At 39.8% G+C, this 18,438-nt stretch overlaps 1 protein-coding gene across 1 annotated transcript in view; it reads left to right on the plus strand.

Moving 5' to 3' along the window:
• Positions 1 to 14,428, plus strand: part of LOC128688817 (ionotropic receptor 21a-like) — a 62,143-nt gene extending 47,715 nt beyond the window's left edge. The window contains exons 6-10 of the mRNA XM_070085680.1: positions 1,382 to 1,620; positions 3,397 to 3,581; positions 10,015 to 10,251; positions 13,946 to 14,124; positions 14,419 to 14,428. Coding sequence (XP_069941781.1) covers positions 1,382 to 1,620; positions 3,397 to 3,581; positions 10,015 to 10,251; positions 13,946 to 14,124; positions 14,419 to 14,428 — 850 coding nt within the window. The remainder of the gene's footprint in view (positions 1 to 1,381; positions 1,621 to 3,396; positions 3,582 to 10,014; positions 10,252 to 13,945; positions 14,125 to 14,418) is intronic.
• The last annotated feature ends 4,010 nt before the right edge of the window (positions 14,429 to 18,438 follow it).

Below are 18,438 nucleotides of genomic sequence, written 5' to 3' on the forward strand. Positions count from 1 at the left end.
AATGATCTGGGATAATCTAACGGGCTCTGAAACCAGACCTGCCTCCCCCCCAACAACTACAAACAATCGCACTGGGATGGTCCAATAGTGAAAAATATAGCTTCAACAATGCTTCAGAGTGTGTCAGGGAAGGATAGAGCCCGCCACCTGGCAGTGAGAGCCCCTCATGCTGGGGACTTTGTGTTGGCTGTTCCCAACTCCAGCCTTGGCACACGCCTCGACCCACAGACCATCCGCATCGGTGTTGCCCTTCGACTTGCCGCCCCTATTCTCGCCGAACACAGGTGTATTTGTGGCAGTGAAGCAGCAGACCGATTCGGGTACCATGGTCTTGTGTGCTGTAAATCCGAGGGAAAGATTGCAAGACATGAGGAGGTTAATAACATTATCAAGAGGAGCCTCACAACAGCTGGATGCCCAGGAGTAAGGGAGCCGCCCCAACTATGCAGATCTGATGGCAGACAGAAGCGTCCAGATGGTATCACCCTTCAAGCCTGGACAGATGGGAAGCAGGTGGTGTGGGACTATACATGTGCATCTACCTTGGCTGATACCTATCTCCAATACACCAGGGAGGAAGGAGGGGCAGCTGCCAGCTTCAGGGAGTCCCAAAAGTCTAGAAAATATGGAGAACTTGCCCATCATTATATGTTTGTTCCCATAGGCTCAGAGACCCTTGGCTCGTGGGGAAAGAGTGCATCTAAATTCCTTAAGGAGCTGGGAAAAAGACTCATCAGGGTAACTAGGGATCCCAGGCAGCTAGTTTTCTGTTCCAGCGGCTCAGTGCGGCTGTTCAAAGGGGTAATGTCTGCTGCCTTTTGGGCACACGCCCCAGCTCTGAGGAGCTGGATGAGATTTTCGCCTTGTAATCGGTGATACACACGTAACAACATGTACCTTATATGCCACCTTTATATCAACAATGTGTCTCTTAAATCTTCTGTACCATATTATGTAATAAAATATTCCTATTGGTAAAAAAAATATATATATTAAAAGATGGGGTGGTAGGGGAAGTGGAATATTCAAACGGCTTCAGGAAGAAATCCAAATATTCTTCCTTGAAGCTTTTTTATCCACTTCTCCGAGGCTATGAGTCCCAAAATTTACACCAGTGGTGGACCCCATCCTATATACATATATATATATATATATATATATATATATATATATATATATATATATATATATATATATATATATATATATATATATATATATATATGTATATATATATATATATATATATATATATATATATATATATATATATATATATATATATATATATATATTGCCAGATTAAGTCTCATAAACATACTTGGTTCTTTCATTGGCAGTCAAGTACATTTTTAATGGTTCACTCTATCACATTTAACAGTATGGAGATTCGTGAGGTTCCTGAACGTTCGTGGGGCACTGAAAACAACGGCATATTTAATGGAATGTTGGGATACTTCCAGCAGGAGGAGATCGACATTGGTGGACCTCTTGGATCAACAGAAGAGAGAATGAAAGTTGTGGAGTTTGCTGGTGCATACCAAGCTGATGTGATAAGCTTAGTGTCTTTACAGCCAACACCCCTGCCACAACACATGTCAATAATAAGACCTTTTACTGGTGGGTCTCGTACACATTTTTTATTCGTCGAAGGTAGCAGTTTTTTTATACTGTCATTTTAAAACTGTATCATTTTACAATTGCAAATTCACTATTATTTTGCAATTATAAAACTGTATCATTTTATAATTGCAAATTAATAGTGAATTTGCATAAATGTCTAAGATAATTTGTAATATTTCTGAGAGAAACGAAAATTTACTTGCTAATATGAACTTTCAGATTTTTTTTACTTATGTCTGTAGTGTACACAGACCTATGCACCGTATCCTGAAAACTGTCCTTAGTGCTTTTCTTTGCTTCCTGTCAGTAGGGACATAGTGTACATATCGTACCATCTAAAATATTTTGAACCTTTGATCCAATAATTTAAATAATATTATTTAATTAATTAATACAGCTTCATAAATTTCTTGAAATACTCACGTTTTTATAGGGTCAATTAGTAGAGAGGAAGACGATAAAAAAAAGAAAAAAAAAGTAAAAGTTGCTTCCGGTTCCTTTTTTTATGTGTAATAAAAAGAATAAAATAGAGTGTGAAATGAATTTCTATTGCAGTTAAATTTTATAGGTAAAGATTTCAAATTGATCAGAAAAGATATTTAAAAATATATCGTATCTTAACCAGTATCTCAATTTTTATAGAGAAAATGGCTAATTCTTCAAAATCGGTTCAAATCATTCACTATGCAAGATACACCAGCTTACAATATTCAAAGACAGTCAGAAGATACATTTGTTAGTGAAAAATGAATGCACAGAAATCAATATTTTGATATGCTTATTGAAACAGGGAAATTAGGACTTTCGTAGCCCAAAATTAATAAAAACATCATCAAGACAACGGTAATATGACAACAGATGGATAGTGTTTCACGTATTACTGGGCTTATTAAAGTACTTAGCAGTACTTTTGTACACGCTGAAAGAAACGATATCTAAAATCATTCATTATTAAATTGACCATCAATATCATTATTATTTTAATTATTATTATTATTATTATTATTATTATTATTATTATTATTATTATTATTATTATTATTATTATTATTATTATTATTATCATTACTCTCCAGTGCACAGAGCTACTATCAACTCATATTCCTCAAGCGACATCATTTCCCTGGGATTATGTAGTTCTCTTGTCTCTCGTGTCTGTTATGTGCGTTAAAAATCTTGAACAAATGAAGGGCCCCATTGCATTGTCTTTTTTCAATAATAAAATCTTTATTCGAGGAAAATGCACAAGTATTTGAAGTTTGAAGCCAGTCAGAAGTTGCATTCTCAAGTCATGAAACGAGAAAACAATGCTCAACGTGTTTTTAAATGAAACTGATGTAATGACATCTACTGAGACCACAAAAAATGCAACGATATCTCTGAGATACACCGGAATTTTTTGGTTTAATGCCAATAGTCATTCTGCTTGTATTGCAGACACATAAATTTCTTAAAGAAACAAACACTTTGGAAAAGGAACGTAAATCATTCTATGAGTAAATCCAAAGATCAGTAAAAGAATAGATCAATCAGAACGGCAATATCAAACGTCTGCACGGAATACAATAATGTTAAGTTCCTTAAAGTCTTTACATTATATAATTCATATGATTATTAAATAACAAATGCGATTCTTCGATCATAATCATAAGATTTAAATAAACTTTACGGGATCAGCGTATCAAACACGATAAAAAAAATATGTCGAATAGAGTAATTAGAAGATTTATTCTAGAGAAACTTGATAGCATATTAATTTACCTCTATTTCCAGGTAGTCTGTGGTTGGCATTACTGGTGAGCATGGTGGCACTGAGCGTGATCCTGTGGCTCCTTCATGGTGCACGCAGGAAGGTGACAGGAATGCGTGGAGTGAAGCTTGACACCATTCTTTTGTACAGCTGGGGTGCGCTTATCAACCAGTCACCTAACAACCGATCCCTCAGCAAATCAGGAAGAGTAAGTCTTCCATCTTCAATACTAAAAAGATTTAAAGATCGTATTATTTAATATAAGTTTGTTCTTAATGAAGTGTGGCATGTCTATTTTTTCTCAAGTGTAATGTAAACAATACGAGCAACGGTCATGACGCAATCCGAGAAAGATATCACTTTAACTGATAAGAACAGCTCCTCTCCTTGACCAATGTGCGCAAAAGGAAGATTAGAGGGTGATTATAAAATTATTATAGAAAATAATATGTGTGTGAATATATATGTGTGGGTATGTATGCTCATGTATGTAGGTAAGCATGCTATTTGCGTATGAAGGAGTCGAGACTCAGTTCCTGGTAAGATAAGATAAGATTTTGTTCAGATTTTTAACCCTGGAGGCTTAACCACCCAGGATAAGTAAAGAAAGTCAACGCGTCATCGAGGGACTGTCTGTCTTATTTCCATCGGGGTCTTTCATTCTTGTCCCCGCAGGATGCGACCCACACCAGTCGACTAACACCCAGGTACTTACTTGCTGGGTGAACAGTTCCACATAAGTCAGCCATGTGCTTTTCTGACATAAGTGAATGATATGACGGAAGGGAAAGATTCAGCCGTGTCCCTGTTTGCAGACGAGGTGAAGCTAATAAGAACAGTTCAACAGGATGAGGATCAGGCATGATTTCAAAGGGACCTGGACAGTCTGCAAGCCTGGTCCAGCAACTGGCTCCTGGTGTTTAACCCCACCAAGTTCACAGTCATGAAGACAGGGCAAGGGCAAAGAAGATCGCAGACACAGTACAGGATAGAGGACCAGAGACTACAAACCTCACTCAGGGAAAAGGATCATGGGGTGAGTATAACACTGAGCACATCTCCTGAGGCGCACACCAACCAAATAATAACAAAGCAGCATACGAGCGCCTGGCAAATCTAAGAATAGCGTTTCGACACCTCAGTAAGGAATTGTTCAAGACTCTGTACACCGTGTACGTGAGGCCCATATAGGAGTAAACGGCACCAGTTTGGAACCCACACCTGGTCAAGCATTCCAAGAAACAAGAGAAAGTGGCAAGGTTTGCAACAAGACTAATCCCGGAGCTAAGAAATATGTCCAACGCGGAAATGTTAATGGAAATCGACCTGACGACACTGGAGGACAGGAGAGATAAGGAAGACATGATAACGACCTATAAATTACTGAGAGGAATTGAGACGGTGGAAAGGGACAGGATGTTTTAGAGATGGGACACAGCAACAAGGGGCCACAGTTGAAGCTGAAGACTCAGATGAGTCACAGGGAGGTTAGGAAATATTTCTTCAGTCACAGAGTTGTCAGGAAGTAGAACAGTCTGGAGAGTGATGTAGTGGAGGAAAGATCCATACATAGCTTTAAGAAGAGGTATGATAAAACTCATAGACCATGGGGAAAGAGGGAACCTAATAGCGACCAGTGAAGAGGAAAACTACAATTAGGTGAGTACAATTAGGTGAGTACACACACACACCTACAACTACATATAGGTGAGTACTTACCATACACACACTCACATACACACAAAAGGAGGCATTTACGGCACACTTCTGGCCCCTCTTGTCATCGTGAAGAAAGCAGCGCCGTTCTGGAATCAACATCTGGTGAATTATGTAAACTTTTATATAATTCAAAGGTTAGCAAAGAAACCAGTCCCAGAGGTGAGGAGTATGACCCATGAGGAGAGGCTAGAGGAGATAAACCTAACGACGCTAGAAGAAAGAAGGACAAAATTTGATGTGATTATAACGGACTCTGTCTTTGAGGTGTGGCTGATGATACTAAAGGAGGCGGAGAGAATAATAATTGATGTTTAAAAGAGAAAATGACAACAAATTCAGCAAGTTTAAGGAAGAGGTAAAGAAAGGAAAAAGAAAAAAAATTGAGGAACTTAAATGGATGTTAATTGTGAAAGGAAACAGAAACATTAAAGAAGGTATTTTATATAGAACAAAAAGGCACAATACCGTGACTGGAGCAATACACAAGTAACTTGCACAAAGGAGAATGAAACTTATGAAGACGTTTCGGTCCGACTTAGACCATGAACTAGTCCAATTCAGATAGAACGTCACCATAAGTGTCATTCTCCTATGGGTGGGATGCTTGTGTCATGCTTTTTATGGCAATATTCAAGTGGCTGGGAAAGACACGTTCCAGGAAAACTTCCAACACTCAACGTGAACTTCCATCCCACAACCCCTACAATTGAAGTACGAAAACAGCATAAACACTAAATAGTAAAACAATCAGAGTGTTGTACACAAATGTAGATAATCACCAACAAGTGTGAGGATAGGAAAGAGAGTGACGAGGAAGAAAATGCTGATATGCTACACATTTCAGAGATGATACATTCAGAGGTAATAATAAATGAAATACTCTCAGAGAAGTATCAACAGTAATAAAGGAAAAGGGAAGGAGGAGCAATGATGGTCTCTCGTCAATGAATACTTGGGCATAGAGGAAACTGGGAAACAGGAGAGCACAAAGACTATTCAGCAGGTACTGTAATGTACAGGGAGACAAAAATAATAGTTACAGTGACATACTCTGTCACCAAACATTGGAAGACCAAGAGAGGAATATGGTCACTATAACAGTAAAATGATTCACAAGTTGAAACAGTGGTTGAGAGTGCTAGGGGATTATTGCCACACAAGTGTGAGGGGACGAGTATGAGTCAACGAGACTTGCAATGGTTTTCTCACAAAATGAATACGAGACAGCAGAAATTAGTTTTTGGGAACCAAGAAGGTGAAGCCATTATGCGGTACTAAACACTGAGTACTTAGTGGAACGAGGATTAAATAATGAAAGAGAGTAACAGAAAATAGGTCTACAGAAAAGTTATCTATAGTGTCATGAGAAATTTTCTGGAATGATGGAGGTAACTCAAAGTGCCAAATAGCCATGAAGAAAAAAAGGAAAAAAACAAAGATAGCTCAGCATGGTTTAATTATGCATTTAGAAAGTTCAAGACGAGGAGGGGCATTGAAGGCTTGGATAAAATACAGAGAAAGTAAAAGTAGGAAAGATAGAAAGGAATGTGGAAGAGTAAGAAGGGAAGTAGGTAGATAGGTAGAAAATGACATAGAATCAATTAGAAAAGCTGTAACAAAGTTGTTTCACAGCCATATAACAAAACATGACTGAATAATCAAGTATAAATTCTGAAGTAGGAAAGGACACTCACGAAGAATAACAAAAACAAAAATAAGGGATAACATTAGCAAAAATATTCAATGAGATGTTCACAAAAGAAAATTAAATACTACAGGATGGTCCTGTAGTCTCAACCTATCCACGGGTTTCAGAAACTATCAAAACAAAAAAGTAAAGAGATGTGATTACTGCAGGAGCTGGACGTAACAAAAGCAACACGATTAGACAACATATCTCCAGTGATGCTGAGAGAAAGTGCAAACCTATTGTGACCATATGGTAGATGTGTTCATCCAGTCTTTCCACTGAGGACACATGTCTTGAATTACAGACCAGTATCACTAATATGCATACAGTATAAAGTTCTGGAAAAGATAGTAAGGAACAGGAAACTGGGACACTCAGTGAGGACAAAAATTCTTTACAGACCAACTTAATGGATTTAGGGAAAGAAAATCCTGTTTAAGGAACAGAGTTAGAAAGACAAAACAAGGAAGACAATATTTGACGAGTTGCATTTTCTAGGAGCCTAGAAAACATCTGATAAAGTACACCACACCAGAGTTAAGTACATAAAACAAAGGAACTAACAGTGTTAAAGGCAGAGTTCTCCAGATGGACAAGGAGGACCTTAATGACTGAAGGCAGACAGTAAGCAAAAAGGAAGAGACATTAGAATGAGCGTAACGAGTGTGATGCCACGTGAATCACTTACCGTAGGGGAGTGATTTCTGAATATAACTGTTTGCAGGCGATGTAAAATTAGGGCAATAATAAGCTCTGTGGCATGCAAAGAGTACGTAACCTTTATTCGGCGCATGGACACACCCTCATTTACAGGCTATCTCCCCCAACCAGCGAACCAGGTTGCTAAGAGTTGGTGATGGGGCCCCGTCGTTCAACTAGTGACCAGGTTCTAGCCAATAAGAAGGTGGGATTGGCAATCGCAGAGGTTATGTGGATACCGCTCTCCTGTCTGCCCTTGTCATTCTCATTCTAGAGCTGGTTGAGCACGGTCTGCTATCTTGTGGCTTCTATTTCTGCCTTGCTTACCGTGACGTGCACTATACTTATTACTGTACATAGTGTACATATTGCTGTTCTAAATTGGTGAAGGATAATATAAGTCTAAACTTTTTCTGCTGTGTTTCTTTTGCTCCCATTACACCTGGGATAACAGGCCTTTGAAATCCTAGGTTGTAATAAGCTCCAAGGAGACCTTAACAGACTACAAATGAGAGTCATACGAGTAAACTCCTTGAGTTCAAGGTTATGAGTTTTGCATAAGGTGAAGGCATAGCAGGCACTGCGTACAGAAAGGAAGGTATAAGGTTAAAATAACGTAATACATATCTCTAGAATTGCATGAAATCTTCATAACTGCAGTGACATGTGTAAGAACATCACATCTAAGAACAGCATTTAGAAATATGGGCAAAGAGTCTTTCATTTCTCTATATGCGACCTATATTATGCCACCCAATGATTACGCAGCTCCAGCATTCATCCCACGCCAGGTTCATCTTAGGCAGAGCCTTGAAAATGTCCAGAGATTCCCAACCAGACTAGCACCAGAACTGAAGGAAATGCACTATAAGGAAAAGCTGAAGTAACTAAAACTAATGATCATGACGGGGAGAAGAACCAGGGCGAACATAATTACGAAAACTAATGATCATGACGGGGAGAAGAACCAGGGCGAACATAATTACGAAAACTAATGATCATGACGGGGAGAAGAACCAGGGCGAACATAATTACGAAAACTAATGATCATGACGGGGAGAAGAACCAGGGCGAACATAATTACTAAAACTAATGATCATGACGGGGAGAAGAACCAGGGCGAACATAATTACGACTAACAAAGCCCTAAGAGGAGTTGATATCACAGCTTGGGATAGACTTATCTTATGAAGGCGACAGTCAAGGGAGCGAAAGTGGAAGTTGAAAACACAAATGGGCCAAAATGATGTAAAGAAACATTTCTTTAGTTTTAAGGGCGGTTAAGAAGGTGAAAGATTTGGACTAGAAAGAGGTGTAGGCAAGTACAGTATACAGCTTCAAGACTGAATATAAGAAGGTCCTAGAGGCCAGAAAACAGCAATGCTGATCAAAATGGTCTAGGAGGAGGGCCAGGAGCTGAGTCTCAACCCCTGAAAACAGTAACTGATGTGAGCATGCTGGGACACTTTTACAATTTGCTTCGTCTCAATTTTATGACCGTCCAGCTATTTTCCTTTTGTGTGCACTGAAGTATCACATCAGCCTTTTAATAACATTCATTTTTCTGGTGCTGAGACAGTCAAATGTGTGACTGTTCACTTGCCTTAGGCAGTGATTATCTGTCTTTATATTTTCCAGTGCATTCGTTGGCTTATCATTTTCAGTTCACGATACAAAATATTTTCTCAGCTATATGTACTTGATTCTTATAACTGGTTAATTATTTAAAAATTAAATAACCATAAATAGCTCTGAAGGGTGTTAATATTGCAATTATATAACTGTAGTGTAAGCGCACCTCTGGCAAGACAGTGATGGAGTGAATGATGGTGATAGTTTTTCTTTTTTTGGCCCCCCTGCCTTGGTGGGAGACGGTCGATGTGTTATAGAAATAAAATAAAAATAACTCAATATACTGAATAAGAAGAAATGGGGAAAATTCTATGAGACGAATCCACTGATGAATTTTCCCCATCAGTGATATATTGACTGTTCATGAATAGTCGGAATACCAATTGTTTCTTAATATAATGAGTTAGAATTAGAAGGATTTATGTTTATTGGATATCATGGGTACCTTTCATGGATCATGGATTGTCTAGTTGTATAATGAGATTTACTGGGAAGATCGAACTCAGTTTGGGCTTTGTAGGTGCATATTGCTCATTGTTAGTGAAGAAATTTGGATATTAGTTTCCCTGTTACAACATAATGTTACATCCTCTGAGTTGCTTCAAGTCTTTAGCACCAATAGTTAGCTGTTTTAGAAGCATTCTGTTGTGTTTCGTTTGTCTGCATTCAGAATTAAGTGGTTTCTGTGATATAACGATATCTCTCTACGATATCACTCTACGGTAGCACGACGAAGCAAACAATCCTTGTCAATCTGCGTAATTATTGGAGTTATGTATAGTAATGGAGTATTACGTGGACGAATAATTTTCACATTTATTTATGCACATTTCCTTCATTTACATTCAGTATATATGCACATCCGCCTAATATCAGCGTGCATTATATTCAATGTTTACAGGTGTTGCTAGGTATTTGGCTGGTGTTCTATCTGGTCATAACCACATGCTACACTTCCTCATTAATCGCACACCTGACAGTCCGTGGAAAGACCAAACCTCCGGAGACATTAGAGGACCTGGTGGCTCGTGACGGCTGGAGGTGGGGCATCGCGTCATGGGTGATGAAGGGATCCCCGAACCAATATTTCGCCTCACGTAATGATCCTGTGGCGAAAGAGATAAAGAAGAAGCTAGAGGTGAATATTTTAAGTATGCTATAAAGAGAGATTACCAACAAATTTTGTTAAAAATGAGAAAAAAATTTGGAGTGAGATGAATAAGCTGAGGAAGCCTAGGGAATGAATTATTTGATATTTTAAAATAGGAGAGGAGAGTTATTAAATGGAGAGTTAGAGGTATTGGGAAGATGGAGGAAATATTTTGAGGAATTCTTAAATGTTGATGAAGATAGGGAAGCTGTGATTTCGTGTATAGAGCAAGGAGGAATAACATCTTGTAGTAGTGAGGAAGAGCCAGTTGTGAGTGTGGGGGAAGTTCGCGAGGCAGTGGGTAGAATGATGGGACAAAGATAGAAATGTTAAATGCAGGTGGAGATACAGTTTTGAAGTGGTTGGTGTTTTTATTTAATAAATGTATGGAAGAGGGTAAGGTACCTAGGGAATGGCAGAGAGCATGCATAGTTTCTTTGTATAAAGGCAAAAGGGACAAAAGAGAGTGCAAAAATTATAGGGGAATAAGTCTGTTGAGTATACCTGATAAAGTGTATGGTAGAGTTATTATTGAAAAAAATTAAGATTAAGACGGTGAGTTGGATAGCAGACGAACAAGGAGGATTTCGGAAAGGTAGGGGATGGGTAAACCAAGTGTTTACATTGAAACATATAAGTGAACAGTATTTAGATAAGGGTAAAGACGTTTTCGTTCCAGTTATGTATTTGGAAAAGGCGTATGACAAGGTGGATAGGGAGGGCAATGTAGCATATGTTGCATATATATGGAATAGAAGGTAGGTTGTTGAAAGCAGTGAAGAGTTTTTATGAGGATAGTGAGACTCAAGTTAGAGTATGTAGGAAAGAGGGAGATTATTTCCCAGTAAAAGTAGGCCTTAGACAAGAATGTGTGATGTCACTGTGGTTGTTTAATATATTTATAGATGGGGTTGTAAGAGAAATGAATGATCGGTTGTTGGCAAGAGGTGTGGGGTTAAAAGATAAAGAATCTAACACAAAGTTGGAGATGTCACAGTTGCTATTTGCTGATGACACTGTGCTTTTGGGAGATTCTGAAGAGAAGGTGCAGAGGTTGGTGGATTAATTTGGAAGGGTATATAAAAGAAGACAATTAAAAGTGAATATAGGAAAGAGTAAGGTTATGAGGATAACAAAAAGATTAGGTGGCGAAATTATGGATATCAGATGAAGGGAGTATGAAGGAGGTGAATATATTCAGATATTTAGGAATGGATGTGTCAGCAGATGGATCTATGAAAGATGAGGTGAATTATAGAATTGACGAGGGGAAAAAGGTGAGTGGTGCAGTGAGTAGTCTGTGGAGACAAAGAACTTTGTCCATGGAAGCAAAGAGGGGAATATTAGAGAGCGTAGTTGTACCAATGCTCTTATATGGGTGTGAAGCATGGGTTGTGAATGATGCAACAAGGAGAAGACTGGAGGCAGTGAAGATGTCATTTCTGAAGACAATGTGTGGTGTGACTATAATGCTGAGAATTCGTATTGGACATTAGGAGGAGGTGTGGAATTATGAAAATTATTATTCAGATGGCTGAGGAGAGGTTGTTGAGGAGGTTCTGACCTGTAGAGAGGATACAAGGAAATAGAATGACTTTGAGAGTGTATATATCTGTAGTGGACGGAAAGTGGGGTAGGGGTCGGCCTAGGAAAGGTTGGAGGGAGGGGGTAAAGGAGGTTTTGTGTGATAGGAGCAAATGGAGGCAAATGGGTTTTAGGACTTGACGTGCTGTTGGAGTGTGAGCAAGGTAACATTTATGAAGGAATTCAAAGAAACTGGGAGGCTGGACTTGAGTCCTGGAGATGGGAAGTACAGTGTCTGCACTCTAAAGGAGGGGTGTTAATGTTGCAGTTTTATAACTGTAGTGTAAGCATGCCTCTGGCAAGACAGTGCCATAGGCACTGCGAAACGGCCGATGTGTTATTAAATAAATAAAATAAAGTAATTCTAAAATATTAGTATCTCTCGAAAATTATTTAAAAATATGTAACAAAAAATGAAATTTAAAAAAAAAAAAAAGGGCTATGATTTACTGTCGGATGAGACATTCCCAAGTTAAAACGGAAGATTAGAGAGAAAAAATATTCAGACAAGCAATTAATAATTCCCCTTTACGGATTACGAGAAAAATATCTTTAGCTGTACTTAAACGTCTGTATCTACAGCTTGTCTGTAATACCATACAGTTTTATGAAAAGATAAGCCTCTCATGGGATCAGCTCAGTGAGGTTTGTAGTGATGGTGCTCCTGCAATATCTAGCTCATGATCGGGATACCAGCGTTGTAAGTACTGACTCCTTGATTTATCGTGAGGCATTTGCTTGGAAGACTATTCCTCAAGACTTGTGCATGGTAATTATGATTGTAAACTACACCCATGGTAGTGCTCTGAACACATGACTGTTAAAAAACTGGGACAGGATCATGATCCAGTTCATCAGAAATTCTTGTTTCATACGCAAAATAACTGGTTATCCGTAGGTAACATGACTGCACATTTTCTAGAATTACCGGAAGAACTTAGCACAATCAAGGAAGCTAGAACGAAAGTTGATTTTCAAGCTTACATAATGATGAAAATATTGCTTATAAGCTTCACGCTCTGAATGAATGAAGACAATAAATAACCACATTGATTGCGAAACTTCAACTCAATAGGAGAAAAGCAGATACTGAACATTATTTCTATATTCCACAATCTCACCGAAATTCTCGGTGATAAACCAGTTGAAGACACTGCGTAACAATATCTAGGAGCATCTCGCAATATTTCTCTGAAACAGAAGTTGATACTGTAGCCATGTTCCATACAAGAAATCCTGTCAGATGGCAGGTATATGCCTGACTAGATACAGGAAGAGGTCTTGGACCTAGTCTCTGACAGCACTATTGAGAACACGTTTACAAAAGAACTTGGCAAATACTGAATGAAGACAAGCAAAGTTTATTGCAAGCTGGCTGTCTTGCCTTGAAATCTCTGACGTCAAGTATTTTTTTTCGTATATCTGGCTGCCTCAGAAACAAGTGCCGTGTCGCACACTGTTCTTATGGCGCTGGTTGATATGATATTAGTTGGTGTTATGGGCTGGCGGGGAATACCTCTCAGGATCAGTGAAATACAGAACGGGACATCTTTCACGGCCTGCCCAGTGACCTGTGACTTGGTGGCAAAAGCTCTCACTTCACACGGTGAGGGCCCGGGTTCGATTCCAGGCGAGGGTTGAAACATTGGGAGTGTTTCCTTACGCCTGTTGTCTATGTTCAGCCATCAGTAAAATATGTACTTGGGTGTTAGTAGACTGGTGTGGGTCGCATTCCGGGACAAAACTGACCTAATTTGCCCGAAATACTCTGTAAAGCAAGCGGCTTTCTACATAGTAGTGTCTTTGATGTCAGCTACCCCTGCAGAGGATGGAAGCTTGTCTTGTCTATCACTGGTAATGTCCTTGATGGTCGTGGTTGTGGAGGTAGATGCTTGAAATGAGGTATTGGAAAAGATGTTGGAAACATCTCGCGTACCTTCCACCCAGCTAGATCTGTTTGTGACTTGAAAAAGCCCACTGTGTGGGCGAAACGTTGTCAATAAAGGATTACATTATACTGCACATGTGTTTATATTTCCATTGTGTCGGTATTTTATACCATTTATTTCCAATCTTCTACCATATTCGTTCACATCAGATTGTGACTGAAGATGAGGCTCTCACAATGGTAAAAGAGGGAAGTTACACTCTATTGTCACCCAAGTACTACATCAAGGTTGTTATTGAGTCTTTCTTCACGGACAACTACGGTCAAACACTATACTACATCACCAATGATGGAATTCATGTCGTAGCCGACTTTGGATGGGGATTTAGGCAAGTATATTCTGATTATGTTGATGGTTGTCATTTCTTATGGAGTGTTCTATGTACCGGGTTCTTAATAATCCTGGGAAAAACTTATATAAAAGAATATTATTATTTTTGAGAGAAATTTTTTACAGTAGTCATGGATCCTTCATAACAGGGTTATCAAGGGATTTTTTACTGGTCCTGTGAGTAATATATATTCTTTGATACTTGTAATATAGTTATCAGTATGATATAATTTGTTTAAATTTTCACCATCTATGGGTTTTATAATTATAAGGTTTAACAATACTTGTTCAGACAGTTGTAACACTGGAAAAGTGACTGTATGAAAGATTTCCCCTCTGCAACATTAATATTATATTTTCTGTTCCGTAGGAAAGGCGCTCCATTTTACGGGCATTTTAGGAAGTTGATGCTTCACTTAAAAGAGGCTGGTATTGTTGATCAATGGACTAATGAGGTGATAGCCAGGCGAGTAAGAAAAAACAGAGGAGGTACATGGCTCAGCCCTCGGGAGTCCCCTGGAAGTGTACAGAAAGTAAGTATCTAATGCCATATATTGGGGAACAATTGCTTAAAAAACCTTCATATCTTCAAGTTCATACGGAAGGAACACCATTGTAAACTAAAATCCATAGACCTGTGTGATGTAGTTAACTCTAACCCACGGGACCAAACATTCCTACAAAAATCACGCACCCAGCTGAGCAAGGTGTTGCACCGTGATCCGAGGACATACGATGGCGTGGGTACCTCAGAGCTAATTTCATTCTATCTCCCGTTTGGTGTACTAGCCTCTACAAGCAGTATATATCGTATTGTAAACACGAACGAGTGACATTTAATCAATAACAACACCGTGACTATCTGAGGGATGTTTTAGCCCGCATCATGGTGAGCAAAAATTCCACGACTCTCTAACCCACGGAACTATACAATGCTACAAGAATCACGCAGATGAATGGTTCAGAGAACCGACACGCTGATAAATTAGACACCTGTGCAACTCTTGGGTATCTTTATTGAGGAAACGTTTCGGCACACAGTGGCTTCATCAGTCCATACAGAGGAGAATCTTGAAGAACAGGAGAAGAATGAGGTAATCAGTCCATCAACCTTGAGTCGATGTGGTCAGTCCATCAATTTTGAATAGAATACGGCATATGTGCAGAGAAGCAGCTTACAAACCGTAGGCAGGAGAGGTGCAGCAGTCGTAGGTGGTGTCACATTTGTTCAATGTGGAAGTAGGTCGTGCCCAAGGGTGAGGCAAGTTAGGTTCTTTGAACCATTCATCTACAATCCTGTCAGACACTGCAACTTCTTGGGATCTTAATACTTGAGAATTCTTCGCTTGTCTAACCCTTGGGCACGACCTACTTCCACACTGAGCAAATGTGACACCACCTACGTCTGCTGCACCTCTCCTGCCTACGGTATATAAGCTACTTCTCTGCACATATGCTGTATTCTATTCAAGATTGATGGACTGACCACATCGACTCAAGGCTGAGGGACTGATTACCTCATTCTCCTCCAGTTCTTCACGATTCTCCTTCGTATGGACTGATGAAGCCACTGTGTGGCGAAACGTTTCCTCAATAAAGATACCGAAGAGTTGCACATGTTTCTAATTTATCAAGAATCACGCACCCAGCAGAACAAGTACCTTTTCAGCGATGGGATCATCCCAAATTGACAGTTTGTAGGCCAGTGCTGCACTTGGTTTTGGTGCTGGAGCAGCAGGAGTCTTCCATTCAGTGATGGCACTGGCATAGCTAGGGTTCTGTATTCCCACTGAGTCACTGAGGTTGTCCGGAAGAATTTATTTTGTTATTAACTCGTTTAATGTTATGGAAGAGGATAGGAAAGCTGGTAGGGCGATCTGCAAGGATTTGTGTACTCCCAGGCCCACAAGCCTGACTAGAAGTGAGGCTTGCAACCACTGTCCATCTTCAAGGAAAAGATTAAATACATTCTCTAGCATGATCTTAAGGGAGCATCTCAGGAAGCGGGTACGTTTTGGAATTCACAGGCACCTGGTGAGTAGGTAGAAGGCACCATGTGTATCAATGTCTTTCATCCTGCCTTCCATCGTCCTGAGGTCGAAGATTTTCTTTTCTAGGATCAGATCAATGGCACTGGGCCCAATGGGAACACCAAGAAGAGTGCTGTTGACTGGATCAAGGGCTCCAGCTACTGGTAAAACAGCACAAATACTCTGGATCATCTGTCGACTGGTAGAAACTATTTCACATTTGATTGGGTTTAAAGATAGGCCCAGGCTTTCTCTCATGACTTTAATTTTTCAGATATCCTCTAGGAGAGACTCTTTAGTCTAAGCCAGTTAGGGTACCATCATCCAAGAAACAGATACAGAGCTCACCTCCTTGATGAGCAGACAGAATAGAAAGGGGGCGAGAGGGTCTCCCTGTTGCACACCCTCTCACGAGTCAGTTTCATGGTCTCCAAACAACAGTTTAGAAGTCACACTGTAACACGATTGTATGAAGCGCTGGAAGGAAGGGAAGTGTCTAGAAACTGCTTGGAGAGTAGTATTCCTTCTGATACTGCTCTCCAAGCAGTGTCAGGTGATAAAGGTTTTCTCATCTGACGTGTAGTTGATGTATACTCGTGCTGCGTGGGCAGCTGCTTCACAGCCTTGTTGAACACCAAAACCGAGCTGAGCTGGTTTCAACATTGCAGCAGCCTCTTGACTCACTCTTCTTACTGCAGCCTTGGCGACTAGGCGCCGAAGGATGTTGCCCACTGCAATGGGCCTGATTCCTCTATCCTTTTTCCGGATGACACAGGGTGACGCAAAAAAGAAGAGGGATCTAATGGCCTCTGGGACACTTCCAGCCAGGCACACATTAGAAAATTTAGCGAGTTCAGACAGCAACCTCTCTGAAACCTCACCAAGTGCTGGATTAAGCATTTGTTTTAAGTGTTGTGGCCTTAAACCGGTGAAACCTCCTGCTGAGCCATGTGGAAACAACATAGCAGCTTTATACACATCAGCGTCCTGTAGGATTAATTGTTCTTCACCTGCTGCAATGTTAGGGAGGCCAGTGTTGGTACTGGGAACCCTGGATGGATGTTTGTCCTTCAGGGCTTGTACTGTAATGACTTCCTTAGGAACAATGGTATCCTCACTGGTTATAAGCCTCATTGCTCCAATAGCATTGCCCTCTTCAATTTTTTTTTTAAATTGGGCTCTGATTTTTGAGGGGTGAGGTGTCATCTCTAGGGAATGCATTTATTGCCCTAATGACACATGTTGCTAGTGCTTTATCTCTCCTTGGTTGGACAGCCAGACAGGCATTGCCAAATAGCAGTGGGTTGTGCCAGGATTCGTTGTCTACAGGGGCATCGCTGGCTTTCTTCAAGAGGTCAGCGAATTTGCTAGCAGATTGAGGACGAGCTGCTTTGGGGATGTGTGTCAGCGTCCTGGTGGATGTTAATTTGATTGCAGATTTTAGGGCCTCTGTAGAGGTGAAGTCACGGTAGCTGTCAACTCTGTCTGCTGGGAGGGGGTGTTGCTCATTACTTTTTGGAGCCTAGACATCCATTGTGAGCAAAGATGTTGCCATTTGACGAACTGAGTGCACATTCCATGTGGCACACCTGGCAGATGCCTAGTGAACGGATTCCACAGTGTTGGCTTTGTCGTGGAGATTCCTGGAAACCCGGCACATCTTATGACATTGCTGACATCGCGGGTGTGGGAGGGCACCAGCTGTGAAATAACGGGTGAAGGACAGAATGGATGCATTTATATATATATATATATATATATATATATATATATATATATATATATATATATATGTATGTATATATATGCAAAACAACCATTGTGAAAGAATAAAGAAATTCCAAGCGCTTTCGTGACTACTCACATTATCAAGGAACAATGAAAGTAATGCATCAAAGGAAGGCATATAAAGGGTCTAGACCACACCTCACTATCACATCCCACAACAAAGCAACACCTGACGCGCGACTCATCAGAAAGAGAACACTGCAGCAGGCCCGCTGGCCAAATTAGACAGGTCCTTCACGCAACCCACAAACAAACTATTCTACCCAAGAATTAAGAATTTTAAAATTAATTATTTGTCCATTGTACTATTAAATTCTTCCCAAATTCTATTAATTATAAATGGATCTAATTTATATAAACCAAAGAAAATATTCAAATTTGGTTTATATATATATATATATCTTCTTCTTTCAACAAACCGGCCGTATCCCACCGAGGCAGGGTGGCCCAAAAAGAAAAACGAAAGTTTCTCTTTATAAATTTAGTAATTTATA

This window comes from Cherax quadricarinatus, chromosome 16 (genome assembly GCF_038502225.1).
Source record: "Cherax quadricarinatus isolate ZL_2023a chromosome 16, ASM3850222v1, whole genome shotgun sequence".
Classification (NCBI taxonomy): Eukaryota; Metazoa; Arthropoda; class Malacostraca; order Decapoda; family Parastacidae; genus Cherax; species Cherax quadricarinatus.